The following is a 15,335-nucleotide window of genomic DNA, read 5'->3' on the forward strand; positions in this document are numbered from 1 at the left end:
CTCGTCTGGTGGATCTGATCTTTAGGGGGCAATACATACCAAAAGGTGCTTTAGTGATCTTTGATGATCTGAACAAGGAACTCTTAGTGTGGATCCATCTTTTTCTTATTCGCATTGTTCACCTTGGTCAGAAATCAGGGTGGTTGTTCTGCGCTTTTATTATATTTAAAGCAAGCAGCTTCATCCTTGATGGGGAGGCATTTTGGCGGGCACGTGCTTGTAGGAAGGCCAACCACTACATAAGCTAAAAGACTACGACGACTACAACGGAAGCGGCTCACTTCTATTCTCATTGGGATTAGATATATCTGAGGAACCTATAGAGCCAAAAGTATTAAAGGAATGGCCATAGGAATAGGCGCATCATGACATCTTACAATGTCTCTCCCGAATGAATTAGTTGGTACTAGAAATGTTAGAAAAAGTGAACAAAAGAGTAATAAGAAGTGAAAAGAACAGACAAACTTCCCAACCAGAAGAATCTCGATGATGAAACATTTTTGTATTTCTACCACTGTCGAAAACTCCTTCTTGTACACTAGCACTTTGGTTCGACTACCTTTTTTGTCGTGTTTGCCGATGGAACATCAAATAAAAAATTGATTGATCTCTTTGATTTATAGCTTGGCAAAAAACCTGAAATCCTACCTTCGACTCGACCGATTGAATAGGGAAGTCTTCCCACTTCCTCTTCCCATTCATTAAAAGGTACTAAGAACTCAGGAACAGAGTTGGAGCTTGGCAATGCAGTTGATCTTCTTGCAGTTGAGAGAGATGCTAGCATTGAATGAAGCTGATTTTCCAGTATTCAGACCCATATTTATATATGGTAGCTAAAAACAATGGTTAAAAATGTATACAAATAGTATTTTTATAAAAATAATCGAGTCAAGTGAAAAAAACTCAATAGTCATGCATTTGCAATTTATTTATTCTTTTCTAAACATATAAAACTAACAAAGTCTAAAACAAAAATTATTATTAAATCATATTATTGGGTAAAAGATTTCTATGAATATATGCTATGAAATGTGAGGCATTATATATTATTTAGAGGAATGCCTTTTTAAAAAACTATAAGAATTTCAAGTTTTAAACAAATATAATAGCTATCATAAGTACTCTTCAATTTTTACACATTTCAAAAGAAAAATAAAATTCAAAAAGTCTATTATGAACATATTCCAATACATCTAACATGCTATCATGCGTTGTATTTATCGTTCAATTTAGCAAATAAATTTAAAACAGTCACTGGCCACTTGTGTGACTATAAATTAATCCTACAAATTAATAATACAAAATTATATACACTAGTTGAAGATTATTCATTGACTAATAAAAAATGTTACAAATTTAGAAGGTCAATACGGTTAGACCAAAGAAGTCAAACGAAAATCTTAGCCTTCTGGGGTTGGACGCGTGGCATATTCCAATAGGCTACACTCTCGTGTCTGCACGGCGTGCTTCCACTTCCTAACTCGCAAGAGAAGAAATACTGCGTTAGAGTTTTTCCCTTTTTTCTTTTCTCTTTCCTTCTTCCTTTCTTTCTTCTTATGCAAAGTTTCAATCGTTTCCGTTCATCAAGGATTCGGAGATGTTCTCGTCTCTTTGGAAGGAAAAGAAAGAAGAATCTTCGAGAACAATGGAGATGCTGTTGACGTTGGTTCTATTCTGCATTCTTCTTCAGCCCGCAAGGGTTTCTTCAACTGCTCAAGGCATTGATCAAGTAATTCCCCAAAAAATAATACAAATTCGTTTTATTTATTTTACTTATTGTTTTATATTATTGAACATTGCAATTTTTTCTGGAGTGAGAATCTTGCTGAAGTAAATTCTTGTCTGCTTGAATTGTATGATTTTGGATTACCATAGAATGCAAATATGTGAGGGTTTGGTTCATTATGCTGCAGCAATATAAAGGTTTAAGTTGTGATACTTCTTATTTATATGAAAATAGAGAGGCTAATTTCATAGTGTATGTTGATTCTTGTTAAGTAATTGCTTCAAGTTGTTGCCTGAATGCTTAATTCTGTTTTCATGCGGTGTTTGGATTTTATGAAATTGGGTTCTAGAGTGTGGAAAATGATTTGGTTCGTTGACAACCAATAAGCATAGTGTATGATTTTTCTAGTGGAGATCATGCTGTGTTTTAGTAATTGTTATTTGGCTACACCTTTTTAACTGAAGCATTTCATTAGTTACCATGGGTTGCTTGTATTGTATGAGTACGAATATGGATTAGAACAGAAATGAATTGAAATTGCGTAAGGGTACATAAGGATTTCGTGCGCCATTTTATCTTTCTTTCTTTCTTTCTTCTTCTTTTTTTTGTTTAATTTGGAATAATCCTTGGTTACAATTTGGATCCCTGGTTACTTTTTGTTGTTTGGTTTTGTTCAAGACTTCTGCAAATTTGTTTCAATTCCCATTTCCGTGACAGTGTGAAAATAAATTTTTATTGTTCCTTTGTTACAGGGTTATATAGATTCTAGAGTAATTGCTTCAAGTTGTTGCCTGAATGCTTAATTCTGTTTTCATGCGGTGTTTGGATTTTGTGAAATTGGGTTCTAGAGTGTGGAAAATGATTTGGTTCGTTGACAACCAATAAGCATAGTGTATGATTTTTCTAGTGGAGATCATGCTGTGTTTTAGTAATTGTTATTTGGCTACACCTTTTTAACTGAAGCATTTCATTAGTTACCATGGGTTGCTTGTATTGTATGAGTACGAATATGGATTAGAACAGAAATGAATTGAAATTGCGTAAGGGTACATAAGGATTTCGTGCGCCATTTTATCTTTCTTTCTTTCTTTCTTCTTTTTTTTTTTTAATTTGGAATAATCCTTGGTTACAATTTGGATCCCTGGTTACTTTTTGTTGTTTGGTTTTGTTCAAGACTTCTGCAAATTTGTTTCAATTCCCATTTCCGTGACAGTGTGAAAATAAATTTTTATTGTTCCTTTGTTACAGGGTTATATAGATTCAAATGCTGGAAGGTGAGTGAATTTAATCTTGAGCAATGAAACAGCAATTTTAGTTTGTGTGTCAGTATTAACTTCTTCACGCCCTTGTGATACTATTATTAGTAAGGTGAAGGAAATAAATAACATAAATTGTGTGTGGCTCATACTTTATAGTTAATTCACTCCCATCTTTTGTTTTATGTATCGTTTGTCCAGAAAGTAAAATATATATAAAAAAAAAAAGAAATCATTATTTTGATATACTTGAATAATTGTTTTCTTCTTACTTTTGTTCAATCGATATGTTTGTGCTTCGTTCCTTTTTCACTTTCCAGGAATTGGTGTGCCTAATATATAATGTCACTATTCAGAACTCTGCAGCAGGAACAGGATGGTAATCATCAAATATATTGCTCTAGAGAAAGAAGCAGAGCAGCACAGAAGATCATTCAGGAGGTATTTGTGATTTGCATGATGCTACTGTGACCTTTTTGTATCATTATGATATAACTGATGAGATGTTCATTTGCAACGTACATTGATTTTTTTGTAGTATTTGATGCCGTTCGTGGAGAAAGAAAAATATCATATCTCAAGAAGTTGTAAGCTTCACCCTGACAATGATCTATACAGAGATCAGGAACAACATAAATCCCACATTAACATAAATGAATGGCAATGTGGTTACTGTAAGAAAATTTTCTATGAAGAGAAATATCTTGACCAACATTTTGATAACAGACACTCCAATTTGCTAAATTTGGTAAGTTGTTTCTTCAATACAATTTCTCTTTTTAAAAGGTTACCACTGTTAGATCTAAGCTTTGTCATCTGGTCATTCTAGTTTTATTTAAGCTAAGCTTCTCTATGCTTTCTTATTTCAACGGTTACTATAGAGGAACCTGCTTTTGACTGATAGTGACTAGTTGATCCTCTTAAGGATGAAAAAAAAAAAAAAGATCCCTTATTTGGGGTTATTTCTGTTGGATGCTTTGATTGTTTAACTTCCCTAAGCATAAATGATTTCCTGTCAATAATATTCTTTTATTATTTTGATATTAAGATATTGGATATTGGCCTGTCTGAATTTTCAAACTAGAAATTCTTTTGAAAGAAATAAAAAAGACTTATGGCTTTCTTTGCTCAACATGACATGTAGACATGTAGTAGCATCACTAACTGAAAGATCATTGTGCTTGATCCAGAATCAGAGCCAGTGCTTAGCAGATCTATGTGGTGCATTGCATTGTGACATTGAAATCAATTCTGGGTTGAAAAAATCAAAATGTAATCCTGCTGCTGCTGCAAGAAATAAACATCTGTGCGAGGTGTGCATCAGTCTGTCTATTCATTTGTTTTAACCAAATTTGTTTCAAGCCACCAATTTATCTCAAAAGATTGAAAAGTTGACAATTTAGCCCTTGAAGGACTAAACAAGTGCAGCATCAGTTGCTATGCGGGTTTGGGAAATTTATCAAACTGAGTAAATCATTTGAACACAATGGACTTATTTAGTTATTCGGAGGTTAAATTGTCTATGTTATTAAGTATTCAAGGGCTAAATTGATGGTATAAACAATTTATATCTGTCTCTAATTGTTTTCTACAGAGCTTAGCAGATAGTTGTTTTCCTGTTAATGACGGTCCTGCAGCAAGCCGACTCCATGGTACGATATTAGTTTCTTTTCTGTAAAATGTTACGCATTATGGGTAGCTACTGCTTTCTTACATTGACAACTTGTCAGAATTCTTCTTGCACCAATTCTGTGATGCACACAGCTGCACTGGAAGCAGGAAACCTTTCTCCAGAGGTCGCCGGGTAATTTAATTAAGATAAATAAATGATTTCTATCCCTTTTAATTTACCTTAAGAGGATCATTCTGAAAAATCTTAAAGATTCAGAAATCCTGAAGAATTTAACTTGACAAATTGCATAATAATGAGAGTGAATTTTCAAAGACTCCTTAATACCTTGTCCAACTATGTGGTGGACATGAATCTATTTAATGTAATTCGTTCGAATTCATTTAACTGGTTTCTTGATATATGCAGAAGAAGACAAATGCATTCTACATCGTTGCTTCCATTTTGCTTTTGATGCTGCTGCTACTTTACTATCTCTATATCTACTTATATCAGAGGTATATATAACTCATTTATCAGAGATTCCAAGCAACTTGCTAATGGATGTGATAAGGTTTTGATTTTTGTCTTACAGAGGGATGAAAAGGGAAACTCAACTGTTGAGGCGCATCTCTCAAACTGGCAGAAAGAAAAAACCATCTTAATGGATAGATCTGTCGCCTTCGGAAGTTCTCGCTTCTCAAACACTTTCAGAATCCATAGAAGTTTACTAATCTGTGACAGTGGTTACTGCACTCCCAATTCGGCCATAGGCAAGTGCAGTTGGAGGAGAAGAGCGAGAAAGACCGCCAAATCTGCTCCTCGTTTTACATATTTGTTGTAAGCCAATTTCTTTATGGAGACTTAGCAAACACAAATTTGAGCTGCAGGATTGAATTCGCCCTTGGTGGCTTTTGTATTTGATTCTAACTGACATTACTAACAAAAAAGATCATACCTTATCATCGTGTTCTTTCTTTGTTGAAACTTTGTCAGGATCTATTTGTTAACCTTTTCATTGTGTAGCATCAGTGTAAACTCCTATTAAAATTCTTTGCTTTAAATATGATACTAGCCACTATTGTTCTGATTCATCAAACGTATGTTAAAAACAAGTATAGATACAGATTTTAGATTTCTAATTTCCAATGAATGTTAGATGTCATAATAACTTGGTAAAAGTCGGAAATTAGACAAGACTGAATGTAGCCATGAATAAACCATAGTTGCTTTGATTCTTTTGTTTACCTAACTAATGATTTTGGACTAATGATTTTGGAAGCAATTTATAAACTCGAGTGGGAATTATAGGCCTGTAATTTAATCACAAAAGATTCCATCGCAGTTTTCTAATAACCATGAAACTAACTTTACTACGAGATTGCGGTTACTCTACATCTATGTCAATCTTTTTTGCAGCGTTACTTGCTTTTGGAACTGTTATGTAAAGAACTCCATCTTTGACCTGCGCCTTAATCTTGTCGAACTCAATGTTTTCCGGAAGGGCGATCCTGTCATTGTATCTACCATAGCTACTGGCAGGCCAGTCATCTTCATGCCCTTCACTTCCATTTTCCTGATCTTCATGGTGCACTCTTTGTTCCTTCTCTGCCTTCACAACCAGCATGTTCTCTTCAACCCATATCTTTACATCGTTCTTGTTCATACCTGGCATATTAAACCTCATCTTGTAATCTTTCTTCCCTTCTTTTATTAACCACGGCAGCTTCCCTTTATTGTATTCACCGTTTTCGGTTACGATCAAAGGTGAAGCGCTGCTGTATGACAATGGATTCTCCACAATCCTCTCCATTGTGTCCAACATTTGTCTCATTGTTCTTGCTTCTGGAAACTGGTTCAACAGTAGCACTGCAATTCAAAGAGTCAATAGTCAGTGAATTTGAGCCTGTACGTACACAAAATGAAAAAAAATAATTATCAAACCACTCACTATACTTTTGTATAAATACATATATTTTATATACATAATTAATTTAATAGTTAATTTTTACAATACCTATAAAAAAATGAAAAAGTCTAGGAACCAGCAATTTTATTAAATTCTGGCCAATCCATAACTAACAAAAAAAAAAGTGAGCTATTGAATGAAATCTCATACCAATTTCACACCATTAAAACCATCTTTGATGGCTATTTGATGGCTATAAATCACAAAAATTACTGTCCCGCTAGCATTCCTTATAAAATAAATAACATGAAGATTGAAACTGTAGAAAAGTCCCCAAAAACAGTTAAAGGCGACAAAACCATTGTACCACATCAGCATTTTATATTAACAAAAATAGGAGAATGATTTTGTCAAATTATAACAAGGGAATGAAGTATTGGTAAATCACACGTTTCTTTTTCCCATTACCTTTGGGGGAAGACTGTAGTCCCTTATTCATCTTAGGCTGCAATTGTTGATGCTGCTTTGTCCTCTGGAAGCTTGCATCATTTCCCGCAGTAGCCTTTACATTGTTGTGGAAAGTTATATTCCTTGCTCTTGAGATTGGTAGCAATTTGGTATTGGAAACTCTTATAGATGAAGGGTGAGCACAGAAACTCATATTTGGAAGTGTTGAGGCCATTTAATTTTCTTGTTTAACAAAAGATAGCAAGTAGATGTTGCGAGAGTAAAGAAATGATCACGGGAGAAGATGACGTTAGCATTGATGAAATTTATAGGATATGTTGGAAGTTTCTCGAGGCATATCAGGTTGGAGTTCTAGATTTCTCCATGCAATCCACTCCAGTAGCCGCATGTTCCACATTCCATCACTTTTTTATTTATCTAGTTGGGCTTGAAGAGGATTCTCATGAAACCCATTTTTGTCCTTGGTTAAGGATCCATTTCGGACAAATATTTTAGACGGACTATAACCAATGGTCAAAAGTTCTAATAGCTTTTGTCAAAAAAGAAGCTCCCACAGCAAGCTTTCCTAATTCTTACCTTAATAATAATAATAAAAAATAAATAAATAATAAAAAATATCATAAATTAATTTTTAAAAGTTTCTGTATCAATTATCAAAAAATTAGTTTATTTGCTATTAAGTTGGCTCCATCATGCCAATGAATTATAACTCAAATGGCATAGTCTCCCCATATTCAATTAAGAGGTTGTGGGTTCGAGTCTCATATCTTTGGTAAAAAAAAAAAAGTTGGCTCTATCATATTTCTCACATACTAAACACGGTATTGAATTGTTAAAATACATAAGTTATGTGTAAGTTAGCATCTCATATACTATAATTTTCTATAATAAAACTATTATTTTTTTAATTATGATATTTATATATTAAAATTGATTATCAAATTAATCATTTATATAAAATAAATATTAAATGTTAGTTTTTTTGTGACAAAGACATTGAATATGTTAACTGATGAATGAATATATTATTTTAAATATATTTTTTTTATTAATGTCTTGTCTCTTTTGTTAAAATATGTATTTAATTCACATTAATTAAACTTTTAACTTATGTACTTTTTTTATTATAAATAATTAATATTTTTATATTAAGTTATAATTTATAAAAAATATATTTATGTTATTTGAACAAATTCGGACTCTTAGGTTAACAGTTTTAGTAAGACGAATTTGAATTTTACTATTATATTATAAATTAAATTGTCTCTTACATTGAAGTCAAACACCAAACATCAAAACTCAGATATTAAGTTGTTAAATGATGATCATACAAATTAAGATGCACCATCTCAGATATTAAGTTTATTCATATCATTTATATCATTTATATGTAATATATATAATAAGTCTATAATTTTACCTTTCTATTCTACAATATTCATCAACTATACACAAAGAATATATATAATTTATTAATATTTTTTATAGAAAGAATTTTATTAACATCTTATTACAAGTAAAATTTTTACAAAGTAAACAATGACACAATAATAATTCAATAGAAAGACGTACTCAACAAAAGAAAGATGTACTCACTAAGTATTCTACAAAAAAAATAGTGGATAACTTTTTTATTTTTGTATTGTTACTAACATGGCTATGGTGAAAAATAACATGAATGTGAATAGAGATAATAACGACAAAAAGAAAAAAAAAATGAAAAAGTAAGAAATTGAAAAAAAGACTAACAAAAAAATCAAACAAAATAAGAGAAGAGAAAATCAAGAAAAAAAATTGTAAAAAACGAGATTGGAAAATTTTTTTGATGGTTACTGGAGTTTATGTTATAGATACTATGACAAGGATAAAACATTTAAAGATCATCAATTTAGAGTTCACTGTGACAAAAAATTATACATGTACTCTTTGTAAAAGACTATGTATATATTTTTCATAAAATTCATGATAAAGACTATAACTAATTAAATAATTATTAACAAACAAAATTTAAAATTCAGCTAACAAAAATCATGAATAAAATTAAGTAATCAACTAAACTAAATAATTTCTAGTCATAGAAGATAAGATATAATATAACATCACAAAGGTAACGAACATTACGAAAACACCAAAAGTAATTAGAATATAAAATCAGAAATTCAGAACCTGTAATCACAAGAATAGTCGGTCCAGTTCGATAAATGTAAATTACATATAAAAAATATATATAATTTATTAATATTTTTTTATAGAAAGAAACTTATTAACATTTTATTACAAGTAAAATTTATTAAAAAATAAACAATAACACAATAATAACTCAATAAGAAGACGTACTCAACAAAAAAAGAAAGATGTACTCACTAGGTACTCTACAAAAAATAAGAGAATGAATTCTCTCAATTGTTAAAAAAAAAATTGAGAATGTAGAGTGTGATCTCTAATTTTTTATTGTTCTCTCTCATATTTATTTTTGGTCCCACTTATAAAACTAATAGTAAGAGATCACACCTTACTCTCTTAATTATTTAAAAAAATGGAAAGAATTCATTTCCAAAAAAATAGTGGATAATTTTTTTTATTTTTGCATTGTTATTAACGACTATGGTAAAAAAAATGATATGAGTGTGAATAGAGATAATAATACCAAAAAGAACAGAAAATATGAAAAATAAAAAATTGAAAAGAAGATTAACAAAAAAAATCAAACAAGATAAGAGAAGAGAAAATGAAGAAAAAAATGTAAAAAAAGAGATTGAAAAAAAAAATTGATTGTTATTGCAATTGATGCGATACTGACAATGATAAAACATTTAAAGATCATCAATCTAGAGTTCACCATGATAAAAGATTACAAATGTACTCTTTGTAAAAGACTATTTATATACTTCTCCTAAAATTTATGATAAAGACTATAACTAGTTAAATAATCATTAATGGAGTAATTAGTTTATTACAAGAAAATAAATTGAGAGTTTTTTTAATACTATAATTAAGTAGTTTTTATAATATGTTTTGAGTTGGCTTAAATGCTTTTTAAAATTTTGGTCTTTATATAAAATGTAAACTTCATTGGCCACAAAAAATATTTTTTTAATGTTATGTTTCAAAAATATTTAAATTAATTTAATATACATGTTCTTTTTATTTTATTATATACTAAATTTATATATTAATATTATTATATTTGATTTTTTTCTCATGTATTAATTATAATAATAAATCTAATGATTAATTTAATTAATATTAAATTAGGATATTATTTATCTCATAATAGCATATTAATTAGCATTTATTTACACTGATTTTTTATTAATTGTAATAATTTAATTAATTACGTTATATTTAATAATTATTTTATCATATATTTTTTTAATTGTAGTTATTAAGAGAAATTATTTAATTTATAATTTTGTATAAAATAAATCTTAAAAATATTTAGAGGTGGCGGGTTCGAAACTCCCTATTTTAGGTAAAAAAAATCTTGAAAATATTTAACGTTATTTAAAATTTTTTTTATTTGTGTAGGTAAAGAAAAAATAAAGAATATCAAAATAATATCATACCTAATATATCAGAAAATAAAATCTCAAAAAGCAACTGCCTAAAATAAATTAATCACGAAATCTTTAACAAAGAAAAAATTAAGAACATTATTTTATTATCAAAATTAAATCTAAAAATTTTATTTAAGAGATTAATATATTTACTCTTTAATCAGAGTTTATGCATTTAATTATAATGCTTTTAAAATTTTAAAAAAATTAATTAATGATAATAATATAATAACTTAATTCCTTAATTTAAGAAGTAAGAACAAATAATTATGTCCAATTTTATGTATAATTTGAATAATTTATGTATAGTATAATTTATAATAAATTAAAATATTTTTTCCTTAATAATATAATCACGTATGTTTTTATCACTTAGTGATATAAAATATTAATAAACATATTTTAAATTTAATAATATATAAATATTTTTTTATAATCATATATTAATATTCACATTTCTTCTATAATATTTGTTCATATCCTGACCCAACAGAACAAAAGGCAGGTTCAATAACGTAAAAAGGCCCACCTATGAAGGTGGACTCCACGATAAGTCTGACCTCTTTGAAGAGATCGGACAACGACATAGAGGTCTAGCTCTATTTGACCTAACAAGTAACTGTCTTCTTAAATCTCTCATACCTCATCTAGAAGGTATATACCAACAAACTCCCAAGATAAAGGAAACGCTTATCTATCACAAAAGATAGAGCTATTCCAACAAAGGTGGTTATCTACTCTACTATAAATACATTGGAACTCCAGGTATAACACACATTCTAATCTACTAAAAACCTGCTTAAAGCCCTTGCTAATTTAAGTATCGGAGTCTCTTGCAGGTACCACCCCACACCTCCTCACGAGGAACTTGGACAAGCGGCACCTTGGCACCAAAGATATCGGACACTGCCATACTAAGGGATCTGGACCTTACGTTCAGGTCCAAATCAACATTTCAGGTAACCCTCGGAATATTGGCACCGTTGCCAGGGGCCTGGGAATCACCCACTGATAAATGACAGACCACAAGCACAGAGACGGCTATACAGCATCGGAGTCTGAGCCAGAAGATCAGTTAGAAGACCAAGCCCTCTTGCTTCTGCCCCCACCAATACACCAAGGCCCCCACGGGAAGGGACCTCGGAAAATCCTCAAATAAGGAGGATCCAGTCCGAGGTCCACCATCCCGAGGATGAAGACCAACCCCATACGACCGAGATCCTAGATCTCATTCACGGCCAGGGAGATCGATTACATCAGCTCGAACATGAGACTAAACGACAACGAAAAGCAGAACGCGAGTTGCGAAAAGAAGTAAGGCGACGAAAGGAGTTAGAAGACAAGCTACGGAAGCTCGAAGCTGATATACAAAGAAGGAATAATCGGGCGGAGCGTGATGAAAGCCCCTTAGGAGGGCAAGATCCGTTCACAGAAGAAATCATGAGGGCTAAACTTCCTAGGAACTTCAAATCGCCCGACATGGATCTCTATGACGGAACGTCCAACCCGAGCCACCATCTCAACAACTTCAGAAGCAGAATGTACTTGGCCGACACTTCTGATGCCACTAATTGCAAAGACTTTCCGACTACTTTAACAAAGGCTGCAATGAAATGGTTTGATAGCCTGCCCCCCCAGGTCGGTTACTAGCTTTGACGACCTGGACAAAATATTTTTGACCAAATTCTCCATCCAGAAAAATAAAATGAAGCACGCCTCGAGCCTGCTGGGAGTAAAGCAAGAGGTCGAGGAAACCCTTCGTGACTATATAGAAAGGTTCAACAAAGCTTGCTTGAAAATTCAGAGTCTACCAACAGAAGTTATAACTATGGGTCTAGTCAATGGCCTTAGAGAAGGGTCATTTTCTCAATCAATATCCAAGAGATATCTGACTTCTCTGAATGAAATTCAACAAAGGCAGAAAAATACATCAACATGGAGGAAAACTCCCGACTCAGGGAACCTCCTTCGCGATCGAACTTGCACTACTATCAAGCTCGGGACAAAGAAAAGGAACCCAAGAAGAAAGAGGAGAAAAATATAGAAAAGTCTCGAAAGTATCATAACTACACCCCCTCTAAGGGTTTTCCTGGTCAATGTTTACAGAGAGATATATCACACGGAGAAGCTTCCACCACCTCGTCCGATTAAACACAAGAAAGCGGAAAGTCCGACAGAATATTGTGAGTACCACAAGCTATACGGGCATTCCACTAATGAATGCTACGATCTGAAGAATGTCATAAAAAGGTTGGCCAGAGAAAGCCGACTTGATAGATATCTGATGGATAGGTCAGACGACCCGAGGAAGAGAAGAAGGGATGAAGAAGGGGGGACGACCAGAATGCCCTCCTCACACTCCCGAGCAACATATACACATGATTAATGGTGGATTTGCAGGAAGAGGAATATCAAAATCCTCACAAAAAAGGCACCTTAAGGAAGTATATCAAGTTGGGGAAGACAGTCAATCGGCCGACTTACCCACTATCTCCTTTACTAAAGAGGATGCTCAAGGAATAATACCAGGGCACGACGACCTAGTGGTGATAACTATGTTCCTAGCAAACGCTCACCACCACCGAACCTTGGTAGATCAAGGTAGCTCGACAGATATTATGTTTAAACCCGCCTTTGACAAACTCGGATTAGAGGAAAGGACCTAAGGGAATACCCAGATAGCCTTTTTAGAATGGGAGGCATACCAATCCGACCTCTAGGTTACATCTCATTGTACACCACCTTCAGAAAAGGTGCTAGGTCAAGGACACTGAGTGTTGACTACATTGTAGTCAATGTAAATTCAGCCTACAATGCCCTAATAGGTCGGACAACTTTGAATCGACTTGCAGCTGTCGTCTCCACCCCCCCATCTTCGCATGAGATTCTCCACAACTAAAGGGATCACCACCATCAAAGAAGATCAAAAGCTAGCAAGAAAATGCTATAATGATAGCCTTAGTTTGAAGGGCAGCTTGGGAGGCAAAGAAGTCAATACGATCGAGTTTGATGGAGTCCGAGTTCGAGAAGAATTACGACCTCAACCAAAAGGCAAAATAGAAGAGATACAAATCGGAGACCACCCCAACAAGACAACGAGTATAGGGGCAAACCTAGAGGAAAGCCTAAAGAAAAAACTCGTTAAATTATTGAGAAAAAATTCCGATCTCTTTGCCTGGGAAGCCTCTGACATGCCCGGTATTGATCCCGACCTGATGTGCCATAGGCTTGCTGTATACCCAGGTTCCCGACTTGTTCAGCAAAAGTGCAAAAAGCTCGGACTAGAGCGAACACAAATTGTGGAAGAGCAAGTACAGGCTTTGCTGGAAGTAGGATTTATAAGAGAGGTGAAGTATCCACTTTGGCTAGCCAATGTGGTAGTGGTAAAAAGGCAAAATGAAAAATGGAGAATTTGTGTTGACTATACCGACCTCAACCAAGTCTGCCCTAAGGACCCTTATCCACTCCCCAGCATATATGCCTTGGTCGACTCAGCATCAGGCTACAGATACCTATCCTTTATGGACGCCTACTCAGGATACAATCAAATCCCAATGTACAAGCCGGATTAAGAAAAGACCTCATTCATAACTCCAAAGGCAAACTATTGCTACATAGTAATGCCTTTTGGACTAAAGAATGCAGGAGCTACCTACTAGAGGCTGATGAATAAGGTGTTTTCCTCTCATATAGAAAAACTTATGGAAGTATATGTGGATGACATGCTCGTTAAGACCAAAGAGGACGGAACACTATTGTCTGACCTTTCAGAGGTGTTCTCCACCATAAGGAAGTATGAAATGAGATTAAATCCCTCAAAATGCACCTTTATGGTAGAAGCTGGGAAGTTTTTAGGGTTTATGTTGAAAAGGCATAGAAGCAAAACCCGACAAATGCCAGGCTATCCTTAATATCAAGAGCTCGACTTGTGTTAAAGAGGTCCAACAACTAAATGGAAGGTTGGCCACTCTATCCATATTTTTAGCAGGGTCACCCTGAAATCACTTCCCCTCTATTCAATTCTAAGAAAAGTGAAGCAATTCAAATGGACTCCAGAATGCGAACAAGCCTTCCAAGACTTCAAGACATTCTTGGGGCAACCACACATACTTGCCCGACCTGAAAAAGGGGAAGGACTCGTACTATACCTGTCAGTTGGAAGTCGGGCCATAACATCGGCCCTGGTCCGAGAAGATGAAAAGGAGCAGCAACCTATCTACTTCATCGGCAAAGCCTTACAAGGGGCAAAGCTGAATTATCAAAAGATAGAGAAGTTCACTTATGTCCTTGTTCTTACATCTCGGAGGCTCCGACCTTACTTCCAAGCCCACACCATTAAAGTCCGCATTAATCAACAATGAAAAATATCCTATAAAAAATGGACTTGGCCGGGAGAATTCTACATTGGGCAGTAGAGCCATCCAAGTTCGACTTAAGATATGAAACTTGGATAGCCATCAAATCATAATACCTTGCCGACTTCATCACTGAATACACCGAAAGTCCCGAAAATCCTACTACATGGAGCCTATACGTAGACGGGTCATCAAATAAATCTGGAAGCGGAGCTGGTGTTATTCTAGAAAGCAACCAAGAAACTCGGATAGAACTATCTTTAAGGTTCGAGTTCCCTGCTTCTAAGAATCAGGCAGAATATGAGGCCCTACTTGATGGCTTGAAGCTGGCTAAAGAAGTGGAGGCAGAAAAGGTGGTGGTGTTCAGTGATTCGCAAGTAATAACTTCACAAATTAACGGCACCTACCAAGCTAAAAACCCTACTATGAAGAAGTACTTGGATAAAACACGAGAA

General features: G+C 33.6%; 2 protein-coding genes across 3 annotated transcripts; one reads left to right on the forward strand and one right to left on the reverse strand.

The window, feature by feature from the left end:
* The first annotated feature begins 1,366 nt into the window (after window positions 1–1,366).
* On the forward strand, window positions 1,367–5,679 carry LOC107624967 (uncharacterized). Of its 2 annotated transcripts, none has more exons than XM_016327479.3 (9): window positions 1,367–1,729; window positions 2,975–3,000; window positions 3,339–3,423; window positions 3,521–3,730; window positions 4,173–4,295; window positions 4,577–4,634; window positions 4,713–4,786; window positions 5,021–5,109; window positions 5,187–5,679. In XM_016327479.3, the coding sequence occupies exons 1-9, from the start codon at window positions 1,598–1,600 to the stop codon at window positions 5,254–5,256; spliced, it is 867 nt and encodes a 288-aa protein (XP_016182965.1). In that variant the 5' UTR covers window positions 1,367–1,597; the 3' UTR covers window positions 5,257–5,679. The 2 variants fall into 2 exon arrangements, with proteins under 2 accessions (XP_016182965.1, XP_020973033.1); XM_021117374.2 differs by having other exon boundaries at window positions 1,616–1,729; window positions 3,303–3,423.
* A 197-nt stretch (window positions 5,680–5,876) lies between these two features.
* Window positions 5,877–7,410, reverse strand: LOC107624983 (small heat shock protein, chloroplastic). The gene is made up of 2 exons (XM_016327490.3): window positions 6,969–7,410; window positions 5,877–6,460 (listed from the first exon to the last, which is right to left on the reverse strand). Exons 1-2 carry the CDS (start codon window positions 7,180–7,182, stop codon window positions 5,979–5,981), a joined length of 696 nt encoding a protein of 231 aa, XP_016182976.1. The 5' UTR covers window positions 7,183–7,410; the 3' UTR covers window positions 5,877–5,978.
* Between the last annotated feature and the right edge of the window lie 7,925 nt (window positions 7,411–15,335).

This window comes from Arachis ipaensis, chromosome B1 (assembly GCF_059453495.1).
Source record: "Arachis ipaensis isolate K30076 ecotype BB chromosome B1, ASM5945349v1, whole genome shotgun sequence".
Taxonomy (NCBI): Eukaryota; Viridiplantae; Streptophyta; class Magnoliopsida; order Fabales; family Fabaceae; genus Arachis; species Arachis ipaensis.

Bases quoted from the DNA above. Each gene is read 5' to 3' on its own strand.
- LOC107624967 (XM_016327479.3), top strand. From the start codon at position 1,598: ATGTTCTCGTCTCTTTGGAAGGAAAAGAAAGAAGAATCTTCGAGAACA. The intron at 1,730-2,974 runs GTAATTCCCCAA...CCTTTGTTACAG, and splicing joins CTGCTCAAGGCATTGATCAA to GGTTATATAGATTCAAATGC. The intron at 4,635-4,712 runs GTACGATATTAG...ACAACTTGTCAG, and splicing joins TGCAGCAAGCCGACTCCATG to AATTCTTCTTGCACCAATTC.
- LOC107624983 (XM_016327490.3), bottom strand. From the start codon at position 7,182: ATGGCCTCAACACTTCCAAATATGAGTTTCTGTGCTCACCCTTCATCT. The intron at 6,461-6,968 runs GTAATGGGAAAA...TTTGAATTGCAG, and splicing joins ACTACAGTCTTCCCCCAAAG to TGCTACTGTTGAACCAGTTT.